At 40.0% G+C, this 14,247-nt stretch overlaps 1 protein-coding gene and 1 pseudogene across 1 annotated transcript in view; both read right to left on the bottom strand.

Moving 5' to 3' along the window:
- The window catches only part of PDZRN3 (PDZ domain containing ring finger 3), a 239,678-nt gene that overhangs the window by 204,398 nt on the left and 21,033 nt on the right, over positions 1-14,247 (bottom strand). Inside the window, exon 3 of the mRNA XM_053599917.1 lies at positions 13,534-13,641. Coding sequence (XP_053455892.1) covers positions 13,534-13,641 — 108 coding nt within the window. The remainder of the gene's footprint in view (positions 1-13,533; positions 13,642-14,247) is intronic.
- Positions 6,122-6,187, bottom strand: LOC128592985 (uncharacterized; annotated as a pseudogene).

Here is a 14,247-nt window from a genome sequence, read left to right as displayed (position 1 = left end):
CTCTCTACTTGGTGGTGGTGGTGGGGGGGTACTGTGTATGATCAGGCCAGCAAAGAGCTGCTGATCTCAAGGGAACTACCCAACCCGGCACCCCAGAGGTTGGTCTTTTTTTTAAGGTTGTGTCAAAGTACCCTACTATACACCTATATTGCTTTGTCTCCCTCTTTCTGTGCCTCTCTTCTTTTGGTCAATATTCCCTTTTACCCACCCCCTCTCCTTTTTCTTTCTTTCTTTTATCCCTTCTTGCTCTTTAACCTTCTCATTCTTCTGGTCCTATACCAAAAGGACTCAATGAAACCCTAGTACACAGGCACGGCAAGTTAAAAGACCAAAAGGAAGTGAAAGGAAAATTAGGGCAAGGAAACTGATAAAAGAAATCACTCATGAGGAAGAATCAGCAAAAGACTCCTGGCAACATGAAGAACCAGTCCAGAGCAACCCCTCCAAGGGACCATGAGGAAGCTACTGCAGAGGATTCCACCTATAAAGAAATGTTAGGAATAACAGAAAGGGAATTTAGAATATACATGATTAAAACAACAAAGGAAATAATAGAAACAATGGAGGAAACTGCTAATAAAGTGGAAAATAACCAAAAGGAAATCTGAAAACAGAATCAAATAAGAGATGAACGATATGAAGAATATAGAAAGGATATAGCAGAGTTGAAGGAACTGAAACATCCAATTAGGGAACTTAAAGATGCAACAGAAAGTATTAGCAACAGGTTAGACCATGCAGAAGAAAGAATGTCGGAGGAAGAGGACAAAGTTCTTGAGATAATTCAGATAGCTAAAGAGGCAGAAAAGAAGAGAAAGCAGAATGTTCACTGACAGAATTATGGGACTTTATGAAGCGTTCCAACACACGAGTTATAGGAATCCCAGAAGGGGAAGAAGAATGCACCAGAGGAATGAAGGCCATACTAGGGAATATTATAAATGAAAAATTTCCAAATATCACCAACGATTCTGACACATTGCTTTCAGAGGGATATTGGACCCCAGGTCACCTCAACTCTAACTGAGCTTCTCCAAGACATATTGTGACGAACCTGTCCAAAGGCAGGACAAAAGAAAAGATTCATCAAGCTGCCAGGAGTAAGTGCCAGTTGACCTACAGGGGCAAATCCATCAGAGTGACTGCAGACTTCTCTAATGAAACTTTCCAAGCAAGAAGACAATGGTCATCTACCTTTAATCTACTTAAACAGAACAATTTCCAGCCCAGAATTCTACATCCTGCTAAGCTAAGCTTAAAAATTGATGGAGAAATCAAATCATTTATGGATACACAAACATTGATGAAATTTGCCACAACAAGACCAGCTCTACAGGAAATAATTCAACCTGTTTTACACACTGACCATCACAATGGATCAGCAGCAAAGTAAGAACTCAGAAATTAAAGGACAGAACCTGACCTCCACACTGATGCAAAAGATAAAACTAAGCAATGGACTCTCACAAAATAAGATGAATAGAACACAACCATACTTATCAATTATCTCAATAAATGTTAATGGCTTGAATTCCCCACTGAAGAGGCATAGATTGGTTGACTGGATTAAAAAACACAAGCCATCCATTTGCTGTCTGCAGGAAACACACCTGGCTTCAAAAGACAAAGTAAAACTCCGAGTCAAGGGTTGGAAGACAATTTTTCGGGCAAATGGAATTCAGAAGAAAAGAGAAGTTGCAATCTTATTTTCAGATACATGTGGATTTAAAGCAACTAAAGTCAAAAAAGACAAAGATGGTCACTTTAAATTGGTCAAGGGAAAAATATAATGAGAAGACATTTCAATTCTAAATATTTATGCACCTAATTTAAATGCTCCCAGATTCTTGAAACAGACCTTAACCAGTCTGAGCAATATGATATCTGATAATACTATTATAACAGGGGACTTTCACACTCTTTTTACAGAGCTGGAAAGATCCTCTAAACAGAAATTAAACAGAGATATAAGAGATTTAAAGGAGGCCCTAGAACAACTGTGCTTGATAGACGCATATAGAACACTCCATCCCAAAGATAAAGAATATACATTCTTCTCATCAACCCTGATTCTTCTCATCACCATGGAACATTCTCATCACCCCTGATTCTTCTCATCACCATGGAACATTCTCATCACCCCTGATTCTTCTCATCACCATGGAACATTCTCCAAAATTGATCATATCCTAGGCCACAAAACAAACCTCAACAGAATCAAAAGAATAGAAATTTTACCTTGTATCTTCTCAGACCATAAGACACTAAAGATGGAACTCAACTCTAACAAAAATGTTCGACCCCACACAAAGGCATGGAAATTAAACAATCTTCTGCTGAATGACAGATGGGTGCAAGAAATAAAACAGGAAATCATTAACTTCCTTGAGCATAACGACAATGAAGACACAAGCTACCAAAACCTGTGGGATACTACAAAAGCAGTTTTGAGAGGAAAATTTATCACTTTAGATGCTTACATTCGAAAAACAGAAATAGACTGCATCAACAAACTCACAAGCCATCTTATGGAATTGGAAAAAGAAGAATAATCTAAGCCTAAACTCAGTAGAAGAAAAAAAATATCCCAAATCAAATCAGAGATCAATGAAATTGAAAACAAAAGAATCATTCAGAAAATTAATGAAACAAGGAGTTGGTTTTTTGAAAAAATAAATAAAATAGAAAAACCACTGGCCAGAGTAATTAGAAATAGAAAAGTAAAATCTCTAGTAACCTCAATCAGAAATGATAAAGGGGAAATAACTGTTCCCACAGCGATACAAGAGATCATCTCTGAATACTACCAGAAACTCTATGCCCAGAAATTTGACAATGTGAAGGAAATGGATCAATATTTGAAATCACACCCTCTCCACAGACTTAGCCAGGAAGAAAAAGACCTCCTGAACAGACCAATTTCAAGCACTGAGATTAAAAAAACAATAAAAAAGCTTCCAACAAAAAAATGCTCTGGACCAGATGGCTTCACACTAGAATTCTATCAAACCTTCAAGGAAGAGCTTATTCCTGTACTGCAGAAATTATTCCAAAAAATTGAGGAGGAAGGAATCTTCCCCAACGCATTCTATGAAGCAAACATCACCCTGATACCAAAACCAGGAAAAGACCCAACTAAAAACGAGAATTTCAGACCAATTTCACTCATGAATACAGATGCAAAAATTCTCAACAAAATCCTAGCCAACAGATTACAGCTTATCATCAAAAAAGTCATACATCAAGTAGGTTTCATCCCAAGGATGCAAGGCTGGTTTAACATACACAAGTCCATAAACGTTATTCACCATATTAACAGAGGCAAAAATAAAGATCATATGATCCTGTCAATAGATGCAGAAAAAGCATTCGATAAAATCCAGCATCCTTTTCTAATGAGAACACTGAAGAGTATAGGCATAGGTGGCACATTTCTGAAACTCATTGAAGCTATCTATGACAAACCCACAGCTAATATTTTACTGAATGGAGTAAAACTGAAAGCTTTTCCTCTTAGAACTGGAACCAGACAAGGTTGTCCTCTGTCACCTTTACTATTCAACATAGTGCTGGAAGTTCTAGCCAATACAATTAGGCAAGACAAGGAAATAAAGGGAATCCAAATGGGAGCAAAGGAGGTCAAACTCTCCCTCTTTGCTGGCGACATGATCTTATACTTAGAGAATCCCAAAGACTCAACCAAAAGACTCCTGGAGTCATCAAAAAATAAGTAACGTCTCAGGATATAAAATCAATGTCCACAAGTCAGTAGCCTTTGTATACACCAATAACACTCAAGATAAGAGGCTAATTAAGGACACAACTTCCTTCACAATAGTTTCAAAGAAAATAAAATACCTAGGAATATACCTAATGAAGGAGGTGAAGAACCTTTAAAGAAAATTATGAAGTCCTCAGAAAGGAAATAACAGAGGATATTAACAAATGGAAGAACATACCAGGCTCATGGATGGGAATAATCAACATTTCTAAAATGTCTGTACTTCCCAAAGCAATCTACCTATTCAATGCCATTCCTATTAAAATACCAACATCGTACTTTCAAGATTTGGAAAAAATGATTCTGCGTTTTGTATGGAACCAGAAACAAAACCGTATAGCTAAGGCAGTTCTTAGTAATAAAAATAAAGCTGGGGGCATCAGCATACCAGATTTTAGGCTGTACTATAAACCCATAGTGGTCAAGACAGCTTGGTACTGGCACAAAAATAGAGACATAGACACTTGGAATCGAACAGAAAACCAAGAAATGAAACTAACATCTTACAACCACCTAATCTTCCATAAACCAAACAAGAACATACCTTGGGGGAAAGACTCCCTATTCAATAAATGGTTTTGGGAGAACTGGATGTCCACATGTAAAGGACTGAAACTGGACGCGCACCTTTCCCCACTCACAAAAATTGATTCAAGATGGATAAAGGACTTAAATTTAAGGCATGAAACAATAAAAATCCTCAAAGAAAGCATAGGAAAAACACTAGACGATATTGGCCTCGGGAAAGGCTTCACAAAGAAGACTGCCATGGCAATTGCATCAACAACAAAAATAAACAAATAGGACTTCGTTAAACTGAAAAGCTTCTGTACAGCTTAGGAGACAACAATCAAAGCAAAGAGACAACCTACACAATGGGAAAGGATATTTGCATATTTTGAATCAGACAAAAGCTTGATAACTAGGATCTGTAAAGAACTCAAATTAATCCACATGAAAAAAGCCAACAATCCCATATATCAATAGGCAAGAGACATGAATAGAACCTTCTCTAAAGAAGACAGACGAATGGCTAACATATGAAAAAATGTTCATCATCCTTATCTATTAGAGAAATGCAAATCAAAACCACCCTGAGATACCATCTAACACCAGCAAGAGTGGCCCACATCACAAAAATCTCAAAACTGCAGATGCTGGCGTGGATGTGGAGAGAAGCAAACACTTTTACACTGCTGGTGGGACTGCAAACTAGTACAACCTTTTTGGAAGGAAGTATGGAGAAACCTCAAAGCACTCAAGCTAGACCTCCCATTTGATCCTGCAATCCCATTACTGGGCATCTACCCTGAAGGAAAAAAATCCTTTTATCTTAAGGACACTTGTACTAGACTGTTTATCGCAGCTCAATTTACAATCGCCAAAACGTGGAAACGGCCTAAATGCCCACCACCCCAGGAATGGATTAACAAGCTGTGGTATATGTACACCATGGAATACTTCAGCCATTAAAAAAATGGAGACTTTACATCTTTCGTATTAACCTGGATGGAAGTGGAAGACATTATTCTTAGTGAAGCATCACAACAATGGAGAAGCGTGAGTCCTATGTACTTAATTTTGATATGAGGACAATTAATGACTATTAAGGTAACAGTGGGGGTGGGGAAAGGAAGAGCAGAGAGAGGGAAGGAGGGAGGGGGTGGGGCCTTGGTGTGTGCCACACCTTTTGTGGGCAAGACACAATTGCAAGAGGGACTTTACCTAACAAATGCAATCAGTGTAACCTGGCTTATTGTACCCTCAATGAATCCCCAACAATAAAAACAAAAAAATCCCCCCAAAACCCAGACTTTTGTGGAGTCAGAACTCCCACAAAATTGCACAGTGTCAACTAAAGTGAACTTGGATGAATCTGGGAGAGATGCTTTGCCAAAGAGAAGGGCCCAGCCTCCCCGACTGCAGAGCTTCAGCATGAGACAGATGCCCATGCATTTCCACCCTTGGCCCATATGCTGTGAGATTTCAGAAATCACAGTGATAAATAATTTTTAAAAAGAAATAGACAAGCAGGAGTCAGCTTTGTGGTACGTCAAGTTTAAAACAAACTTCCACCTCACCAAGTTTTTCATCTTAACTGTTACTTCATTACCAAAAAAGAAATAAATACTCACTTTGGAGAACTACAACATTACAGAAACATGACTTTACATATTTAACGTTCCTCATAATCCTACCACACAAAATAACTAAAATAACTATAAAATCTTTATTAGCTCAGAGTTTTTCCTACGAAAAGACTAATTCATGTAAATGCCTTAAAAATAAACAAATCGCATCATACCATATGTTCCAGTCTTTTTTTTTTTTTCTGTACATCAGGGATTTTCTGGTAAAAAATGTAAAAACCTGCCAGATAAATTCTAAAAGAGCAGTAAGACACCATATGTTCTATTCTTCACCTAAATGTTATGCCTATCTGATTGGTATGACGTGATATATGTTACAAAGATGTTCATTGAAAGGCTAGTTTTGATAACAAAATAATAATAAAAAACAGTAATAAATAGAACAAAGTTTATAGATCAGTACAATGAGCTATGTGTAATCACTAGAAAGAAATTAATACATAATTTTTTAAGGTAAGTATGGAGTGAAGAAGAAATATTTTGTTTTAGTTGGTCACACTGTTAATTTTGGAAAGAATATCTCCCTGAAATAGTTCAAAGTTTTCTCAATAATCCTATAGCAGTACTGCATTCTTGCTGAAATACACAACAACAACAACAAAACAGATCTCAGAAATAGTTTGCTAACTTCTATATTTAGGTTTGGTATTACATTCTTATATTCCATACACAAATTTTAATGTGAAATAACAACTATTCACATTCATACTTAATAGCAATAATCTTTCCCCCAACGTTACCTCCTTGATCCACCCAGACAGTATAACAGGTAGGAAAGACAGGTTGTAAATACTCTTTCTGTTCTAGAGATGAAGAAATCAAGCCCCAACATTCAGGATACCAAGACCACAGGGTGAGCAGCCGGGTAAAGACTTAAACCTGAGGGCCCTGGTTTAATCTCAGGGCTCTTTCTAGCCCAACATGTCCCTTCTCATGCTAAGGAGTTCAGCTGCATTTCAGAGAAACATAATTCTGTTAGGGTCCTCTATTCTGTAGTAGGCTATTAGGGTAAAGGGTAGAGTGAATGTGATAAAAGTGGTTAGACCACTACGTGGTTAACCAAGTAGTTCAAGTTAACATCACCACCAAAGGCACGAACTGATCTTATGTGAGTCCTGACATCACAAAGTGAGAACTGGTGGTATTTTTGCCCAAAATATATGACCATCCATGAGGAAACATCAGACAAAATGAGGGACATTCTGCCAAATATCTGGTTTGTACTCTAAAAATATCAGTGGTCTGAAAGATAAAATCAGAGGAATTATTCCAAAATTAAGGAGACTACTATAAAAACTGGATAAAATCCATGATAGGAGAATTTCTTTTGCTATAAAGGACAGTATAGGGACAGTCAGTGAAATCTGAGTAAATTCTATAGATTAGATAATAGTACTATACCAATGTCATTTTCCTGATTTAGGTAACTGCACTATAGTTATGTATGAGAATGTCTTATTCATAAAAAGTACACACTGATGTATTGAGGTATAAAGAGTAGAGAGAAAAGAAGATAAAGTAAATGTTGTAGATCTTAACATTTGAGGAATCTGGGTAAACAGTATATAGAATTGCATGTCTGTGTGTCTGAAATTATGTCAAAGTAAAAAGTTAAAAGAAGAAAGGGAGTATTCTATTCCTTTTTTAAAAAATGCTCTATCAGATTAATTCACATGCCATTCTACAATTTTAGTTAGTCTCAGAATATTATCTTCTCACCTAATAATAACAAGTGGTAAAATCTCACTTCGCTTTACTAAGTAGCCAGCTCTGGGAGAGAAAGCACTGCCCGTCCTTTCTGGTTGACCCTGTAACCAACCTTGTTAGCAATGACAGATCAACTAAACCAAAAACAAACAAAAAAAGAGAAGGACTGGTTTACACGAAAGCCTCTGAGCTTCCACAGCTTCTGTGACCATATCCTCAGGTCTTCAAATCCTAACACTTACAAGATAAACTTGTATTTACAGAAGACTGTACGAAATAAAGTTACTGGGAACAGAGGGCTTACATCTCCCACTTTCACTGCGCCCAGAGAATCAAGACTGCCATCTCACCGCAGAACAGCACTTAGCCTGGAAGATTCATCTACCCTGCAAGTGGGCCCTCCACAACACAAAAATGAGCTCAGTTCTTCACCCTACATGGTCTGAGGACTGGTAAGACATGTGACTGTGGACAGCCTCTACAAGTCTTTGAGAAAGGATTTCAGTGGACCTGCATCACAAGGGGGGTTGAACTCACATGCAAGCCGCACCAAAAACAGCAGACCGAGAGAGAAGGACAAACCGGACAGCACAGGGCGCGAGGCGAATCCGCTGCTTCTTAGTGGGTCTCAGTTTCCCTGCACTTTTCTCAGCTTGAGCATTCTGCTAAATGAAATATTCACAGAACAAGCCAAACAGTCCATCTGGCATGTCTGAGTTACGTGGGGACAGAGTAACTCAGCTCCTGTCTCACTGAAGAGACAGTGAGGTGATGTGATGCTATGGGAAACAAGCTGGCTGGACTTAGGGAGAGATAATCTGTTCTCCCACGCTACCTCCCAAGGGATTCTTTCGGGTAATAGTGGCTTTACATAATTTTTTTTTTCCTTTGCTCTCTCCTAAATAACATTCAGTAGAGTTCTGTACAATATTATTGGGCTAAAGTAGAGTCCATAGTGAAAGGTGTTATGTTTGAGAATGAAGACATCTGCTTAAGTTGGATAACTCATACTTTGGCTACTGGGAAGTTTCTTCCAAAAGTCTCAAACTGCTTGAAAGAATAAATGCATGGTTCCTTTAAGAAATCTGGTGGGGGCAGCGCCTGGAGCTCAGTGGGTAGTGCACCAGCCACATACACTGAGGGTGGTGAGTTTGAGCCCAGCCTGGGCCTGCTAAACAACAATGACAACTGCAACCAAAAAAACAGCCAGGCATTGTGGCAAGCGCCAGTAGTCCCGGCTACTTGGGAGGCTGAGACAAGAGAATCGCTTAAACCCAAGAGTTTGATGTAGAATATAAATGTCTTAACACAATAACTAAGAAAATGCCAGGAAGGCTATGTTAACCAGTGTGATGAAAATGTGTCAAACAGTCTATAAAATCAGTGTATGGTGCCCCATGATCACATTAACGTACACAGCTATGATTTAACAATAAAAAAAAAAAAAACAAGAGTTTGAGATTGCTGTGAGCTGTGATGTCACAGCACTCTACCAAGGGCCACATAGTGAGACTCTGTCTCAAAAAAAACAAAAAACAAAAAACAAAACTAGTGGTATTAAGGTATAGAATGCCTTGCATTCTCTTTAAAAGACAGCTCAGAAAGCAGGCTCAGAGGCAGAAAAACTAAAACGACTGGGTCATTTACGGTTTCAAATGAGTATTAAAAAACACAAGGGAGAAAATGAATTCAGTTTTCTAGATAAGAACTGAGTATATCCAATCAAAGATGGTGTAAAACATTGTAAAAAGGGGCTGGGGGAGCTCACAGCTAACGGGTGCTGGGAAGACACAAAAAATCAGAAGTAAACTTAATAAATCAGAACTTATACTCAGTGCCAGATGCGAGGTGAGAGGGTATGATGACAATTTGTTCACAGTTTGTTCCAGACCCAAGGCGGATGGGGGACACAAGATTCCAGGGGGGAATCACAGGCCTTGTAGCCACGTGGGCTGAGAGGGCATTTAATCTAAGGGGGTCCAAGATTTCCAGCCACGATGGGCCAATGCAAGCTCGCTCCTCAGGCCTTGGAAGCACCGAGGCAGGGACCCCAGTGGGTGGCCGTCACTTCGGCAGTCTAGCTGGAAAGAAGGAATGTTGACAACTCCGTCCCCAAGTCACTCAACTCCTACCTTAAGGTTTTGGAATGAGACAAATCTCTACCTCAGTGATTCTCTGTGAAAGAAGAACACTTCTTCTTCCAGTAGAAGTGTTAACAATCTGTGGGGGCATTCTTTTCACCGTCATGATGACTGGTGTGTTTGCCAGTGATGGCAGAAGTCCCAAAATGCACAGAGTCCCCTGTGATGAACAACATAGCCTGCACACATCCCACCAGTCATTCACGGAGGTGGGATAACAAACTTTTTATGATTACTGAGCATAGAACCTAACTTGGCTTTACTGATGAACACAAAGGCCATTTTGCAGTTGAAATAGATGTGAGATTATACACCCACATCCATAGCAGCATTATCCATAATGCCAAACGGTGGAAGCAACCCATGTGTCCATCAGTGGATGACATATATCCATGTGGTATATATAGACAATGGAATATTACTCAGCCTTAAAAAGAAAAGAAATTATAACACATGCAACAACACAAACGAATATCAAGGATATTAACTAAGTGAAATAAAGCCAGTCACGAAAGGGCAAATGCTGTGTGAGTCCACACGGCATCTCACAGGGGCAGAAAAAAGAATGGCGATGTGCTGGAGCTGGGGGCAGGAAGAGGGAGGCAGTGGGTCCAGATTTCTTCCAGGGAAGATGGGAGGATGGAAAGTTCTGGAGACGGATGGTAGTGTTGGTTATGCAACATTGCAAATGTACTAATACCACTGTTCTGTGGTTAAATGCCAAATTCTATGTCATGTATATTTACCATATATATATATATATATATATATATATATATATATACCTACACACAGACGCTTCCAGAAATGCAACTCCTGCACAAATCAAAAGAAGACTATAGTTTATTGTCCATAAACTTACCCGTGACCTGTTCACCACCAGGGAAACACACGTCACAGACAGAAATGCCAGCTCCTAGTGCCTGGGTGCCCAACACCAGCTGCTGTATGTAGCAGGACTTGTAGCTGGTACATCACGGTGAGTGTCCAGGGAGGCACAAGCGTGATGGCACCATGACGTCTCTAATATCACTGTGCTGAGCACGCACATACTGAAACACACAGCTTATTATAAATTATCTTCCTTTTTTTTTTTTCCTCAGATAGAGTCATACTTTGTCGCCCTGGGTAGAGTGCTGTTGTGTCATAGTTCAGAGCAATCTCAAACTCCTGGGTTTGAGCAATCTTCTTGTCTCAGCCTCCGGAGTAGCTAGGACTATATAGGCTCCCACCACAAAGCCCACTATTGTCAGTAGTGACGAGGTCTCACTCTTGGCTCAGGCTGGTCTTGAACTCCTGAGCTCAGGCAATCCACTCACCATGGCCTCCCAGACTGTTATGATTACAGGCCTGAGCCACCACACTCGGCCTTTTTCTTTTCTGTTACATTACAAACTGCAAATTTCTACAATGATATGTGTATGTATATATATGCTATTTATTCATATATAATTTGTGAATTTCATTTTGTGACATTCATTCAGTATTGGTGACATTTCACAGTATTTTATAAGAAACAGGGAAAGCAGGGCTGGCTTAACATGGATAAAAACCATTGTTCTGGTCTCAGAGAACAGACACCAGTCAGAACAGAGTAACTTTGCAGCCAAGACAAGGCTCTCTGGATTTTCAGAAAGCACACTTCTATAAGAATTAAGGTCCTTATGGTGAAAACCTAGGGTAGCCTGCCTACTCCTCTGGAAAGGAAGACATTTGGTGAAACGCTAGAAAGCCTCTGACTCTTCTAAATGGTGAAACACACACACACACACACACACACACACACACTCAGACACACACACATAAAATAATCACATTCATGCCTCCTGGTCTGGTAATGAACTCAGACCTAGATGAGGTGAACCGGAGAACATACTTTCAGTCATGGGAATCACTATCACGTCAAAAGAGATTAGGATTTGCCTGAGAAGGGCACGGTGTGTCAACCGCAATTACACATGTATCATTTCTCTATTGTGATCACCCTTCTTTCCATCTCAACACTAGGACGTGATTAATATTTTCTACGCTGTCCAAAAGAGGAATGTGACTTACCAGAAACCAAACTGAACATTTCAAATACAGACCATCCTTTGCCAAGAGAAAAATCCTGCCCAGCTGTAGATTTCTCATTTGCAAAACATAAGAGCAATGAAGTTCCATTACTTAGGGAAGCTGGCTGTTCCTCCAAACCCTTGGCAACAGAAGCTGTACTTATCTTCTTGAACAATAGCCTCAGAAAATACATTCGCTCTCAAAAAAGACAGTAAGTAACACATTTGAACTCTTAAGAAAGCACTCTTGCCTAAGCAAATTCTTGTTAGGGAAAATCTGCTACCCTGGCCTGGTAAGTACAAGGTTGACCCCAAAAGCATGCATAAAAAAGAGTTCCAAGTTCAAGAACCTTGCAAAAAGTCAAAGGGGCCGTAGTGATGTCAATAATGCTGTTAAAACAAAATCAAGTATCCTTTTAATATGAAAGTTACCACACTGCTCCAACTCCCTCACAGGAGGAAGATTTACACCCTAATTTGTTCAGTGTGTTTTCCCTGTGAGATTTAACTGTGTATCTTCCTGAGTATCATAAATTATCCTGAAGGATACTGTATAGCGCATTGTAGAATCTGTCCAGAGGAGACTGGAAAAGAGAGACTTTGTTCTCGGCCTTCCTGATGCCCCTTTCCCTAGGAGAAGCCTGTGGCCCCATTCCAGCGGGTGACGTGAACTTCACTTACAGCTTAGCTCACAGTCAGGGCTCCCACTCAGCATGAAATTTTGAAACAAGCCTTAAAAATACTCAGGATATACAGACACTACACAAATGTGTCTGGAACAACAGACACCCACTGGTATCGGTGCTGTTTTTCTGGTTTCTTATTTAATGCACTGGCTACAGCCCGGGGGTGGCTACATCCCGGGGGTGAGTTTCTTGTGGGATCTGGCATGTTTGCTTGGATTCTCAAAATTACTTTTTCCCTAATAGGGGATCTAATCAATTTAGCCCAAGTACGTATGATTGAAATGGTCAAAAACAGGAGTCACCTACATCAAAACATTGCCACAGAGCCCATACAAGAAAGCAGCAAGTAATTCTCTCCCTCTCAGCAACTCAGAGCATCCTGGAGCACCGTGCAAGCCCCGCAGAGTGTTGCGTGGCGGGCTGAGAGAGCTACTTCCCCCAGCATCAACCTGCTAAGCAGAAGTTTGCACTGATGAGTGAAGAACTGAGAATAAAGGAGTGGTTATGTGCGTGAATTCCAGTATCAACCTTTGCCTGAGCATCCCTAGACAAGCAAGCTGTACACCTGACAACAGGCAGAATGGGGACAAACAGAAGAGAAGCGTCAGTAGAAATAACCGTGTGCTGTGAGCTCTGAGGACGTCAGACTGATGTGGAAGCCCACACAACGTACCCCGGTAACCCAATACAAAGAGCAACTTTTACAACAGGATTTACTCATCTGGTTCCAACAAACATAACAGCCAGGGATTTTCACAAAGAGCTATAAGTGACATATACAAAACACATGTGGGTCCGCATGAAAAGAGCCGACTTGCGAACATGCCACTCATTAATCCAGCTTCTCTATATTTAACAAAAACTGAACACCACTGCAATTGACACTCAATCTGGTGCCCGCCCAGCCATCTGAACACGTTAGGCCTCCCTCCCAGACCAAACATCTTGCGTTGAGCCAGATGAAGATGGGATGGCATTCGGCCTATTAAAAGACACTGGCCAGTGTTCACATACCTCAATGATCCTGTCATGAATTTGCAGGCCTCCTTCCTTGGCTGCGGGCCCACTGTCAACTATTTTGGATACAAAGATTCCTTCACTGGATGATCCATCTTGGTTGTCCTTTGGGTTAAAAAAACACATGCATGAATGCTAGGCATTAAGCTGGCATGAAAATAAAGCTTACACTCTTAAAGCAGTAATTGACTCTTGTACGTCAAAAGTGGTAGTGGGGTAAAAGGCACTTGTTTCTCTTAATTTCTGCTTGCAACTAAAATAAATACAGATACATGGTAAAATATTTAAAACCACAAAATGATAAGGCTCTGCCATCTCTAACCCCTGTCCTTCCCCTAGCTAGCATCTATTTGAGTTTTATGCATCCTTTCAAAACATTTTAATGTATCTGTTCCTTTCTTAGGCACGTAAACAGACTATGCTATCCTGACTCTGATGCCCTTGCCACTCTCATTTAACTCTAAATATCATGGAGATCTTCTACAAATCCAACATGTCTACCTTATTCCTCTTATTTTTAAAATATTTTATTTTTATTTTGGGGGGTGGAGTATCAGTTTAAGGGGCGGCATCTTTTCACACCTACCAGCACATACAACCCTCGATGACGACGTCTATGGTTAGATGACTCTACTGGCACAATCACAGGCCCTAACTCTGGCCTCCTCCTCCTCTCTAGTTCTGCAACATCGAGCAATGAACAAACCCATC

The sequence above is a fragment of the Nycticebus coucang genome, chromosome 8 (genome assembly GCF_027406575.1).
Source record: "Nycticebus coucang isolate mNycCou1 chromosome 8, mNycCou1.pri, whole genome shotgun sequence".
Classification (NCBI taxonomy): Eukaryota; Metazoa; Chordata; class Mammalia; order Primates; family Lorisidae; genus Nycticebus; species Nycticebus coucang.
The sequence above is the reverse complement of the archived record's forward strand: the minus strand, read 5'-3'. Positions and strand labels throughout refer to the sequence as shown.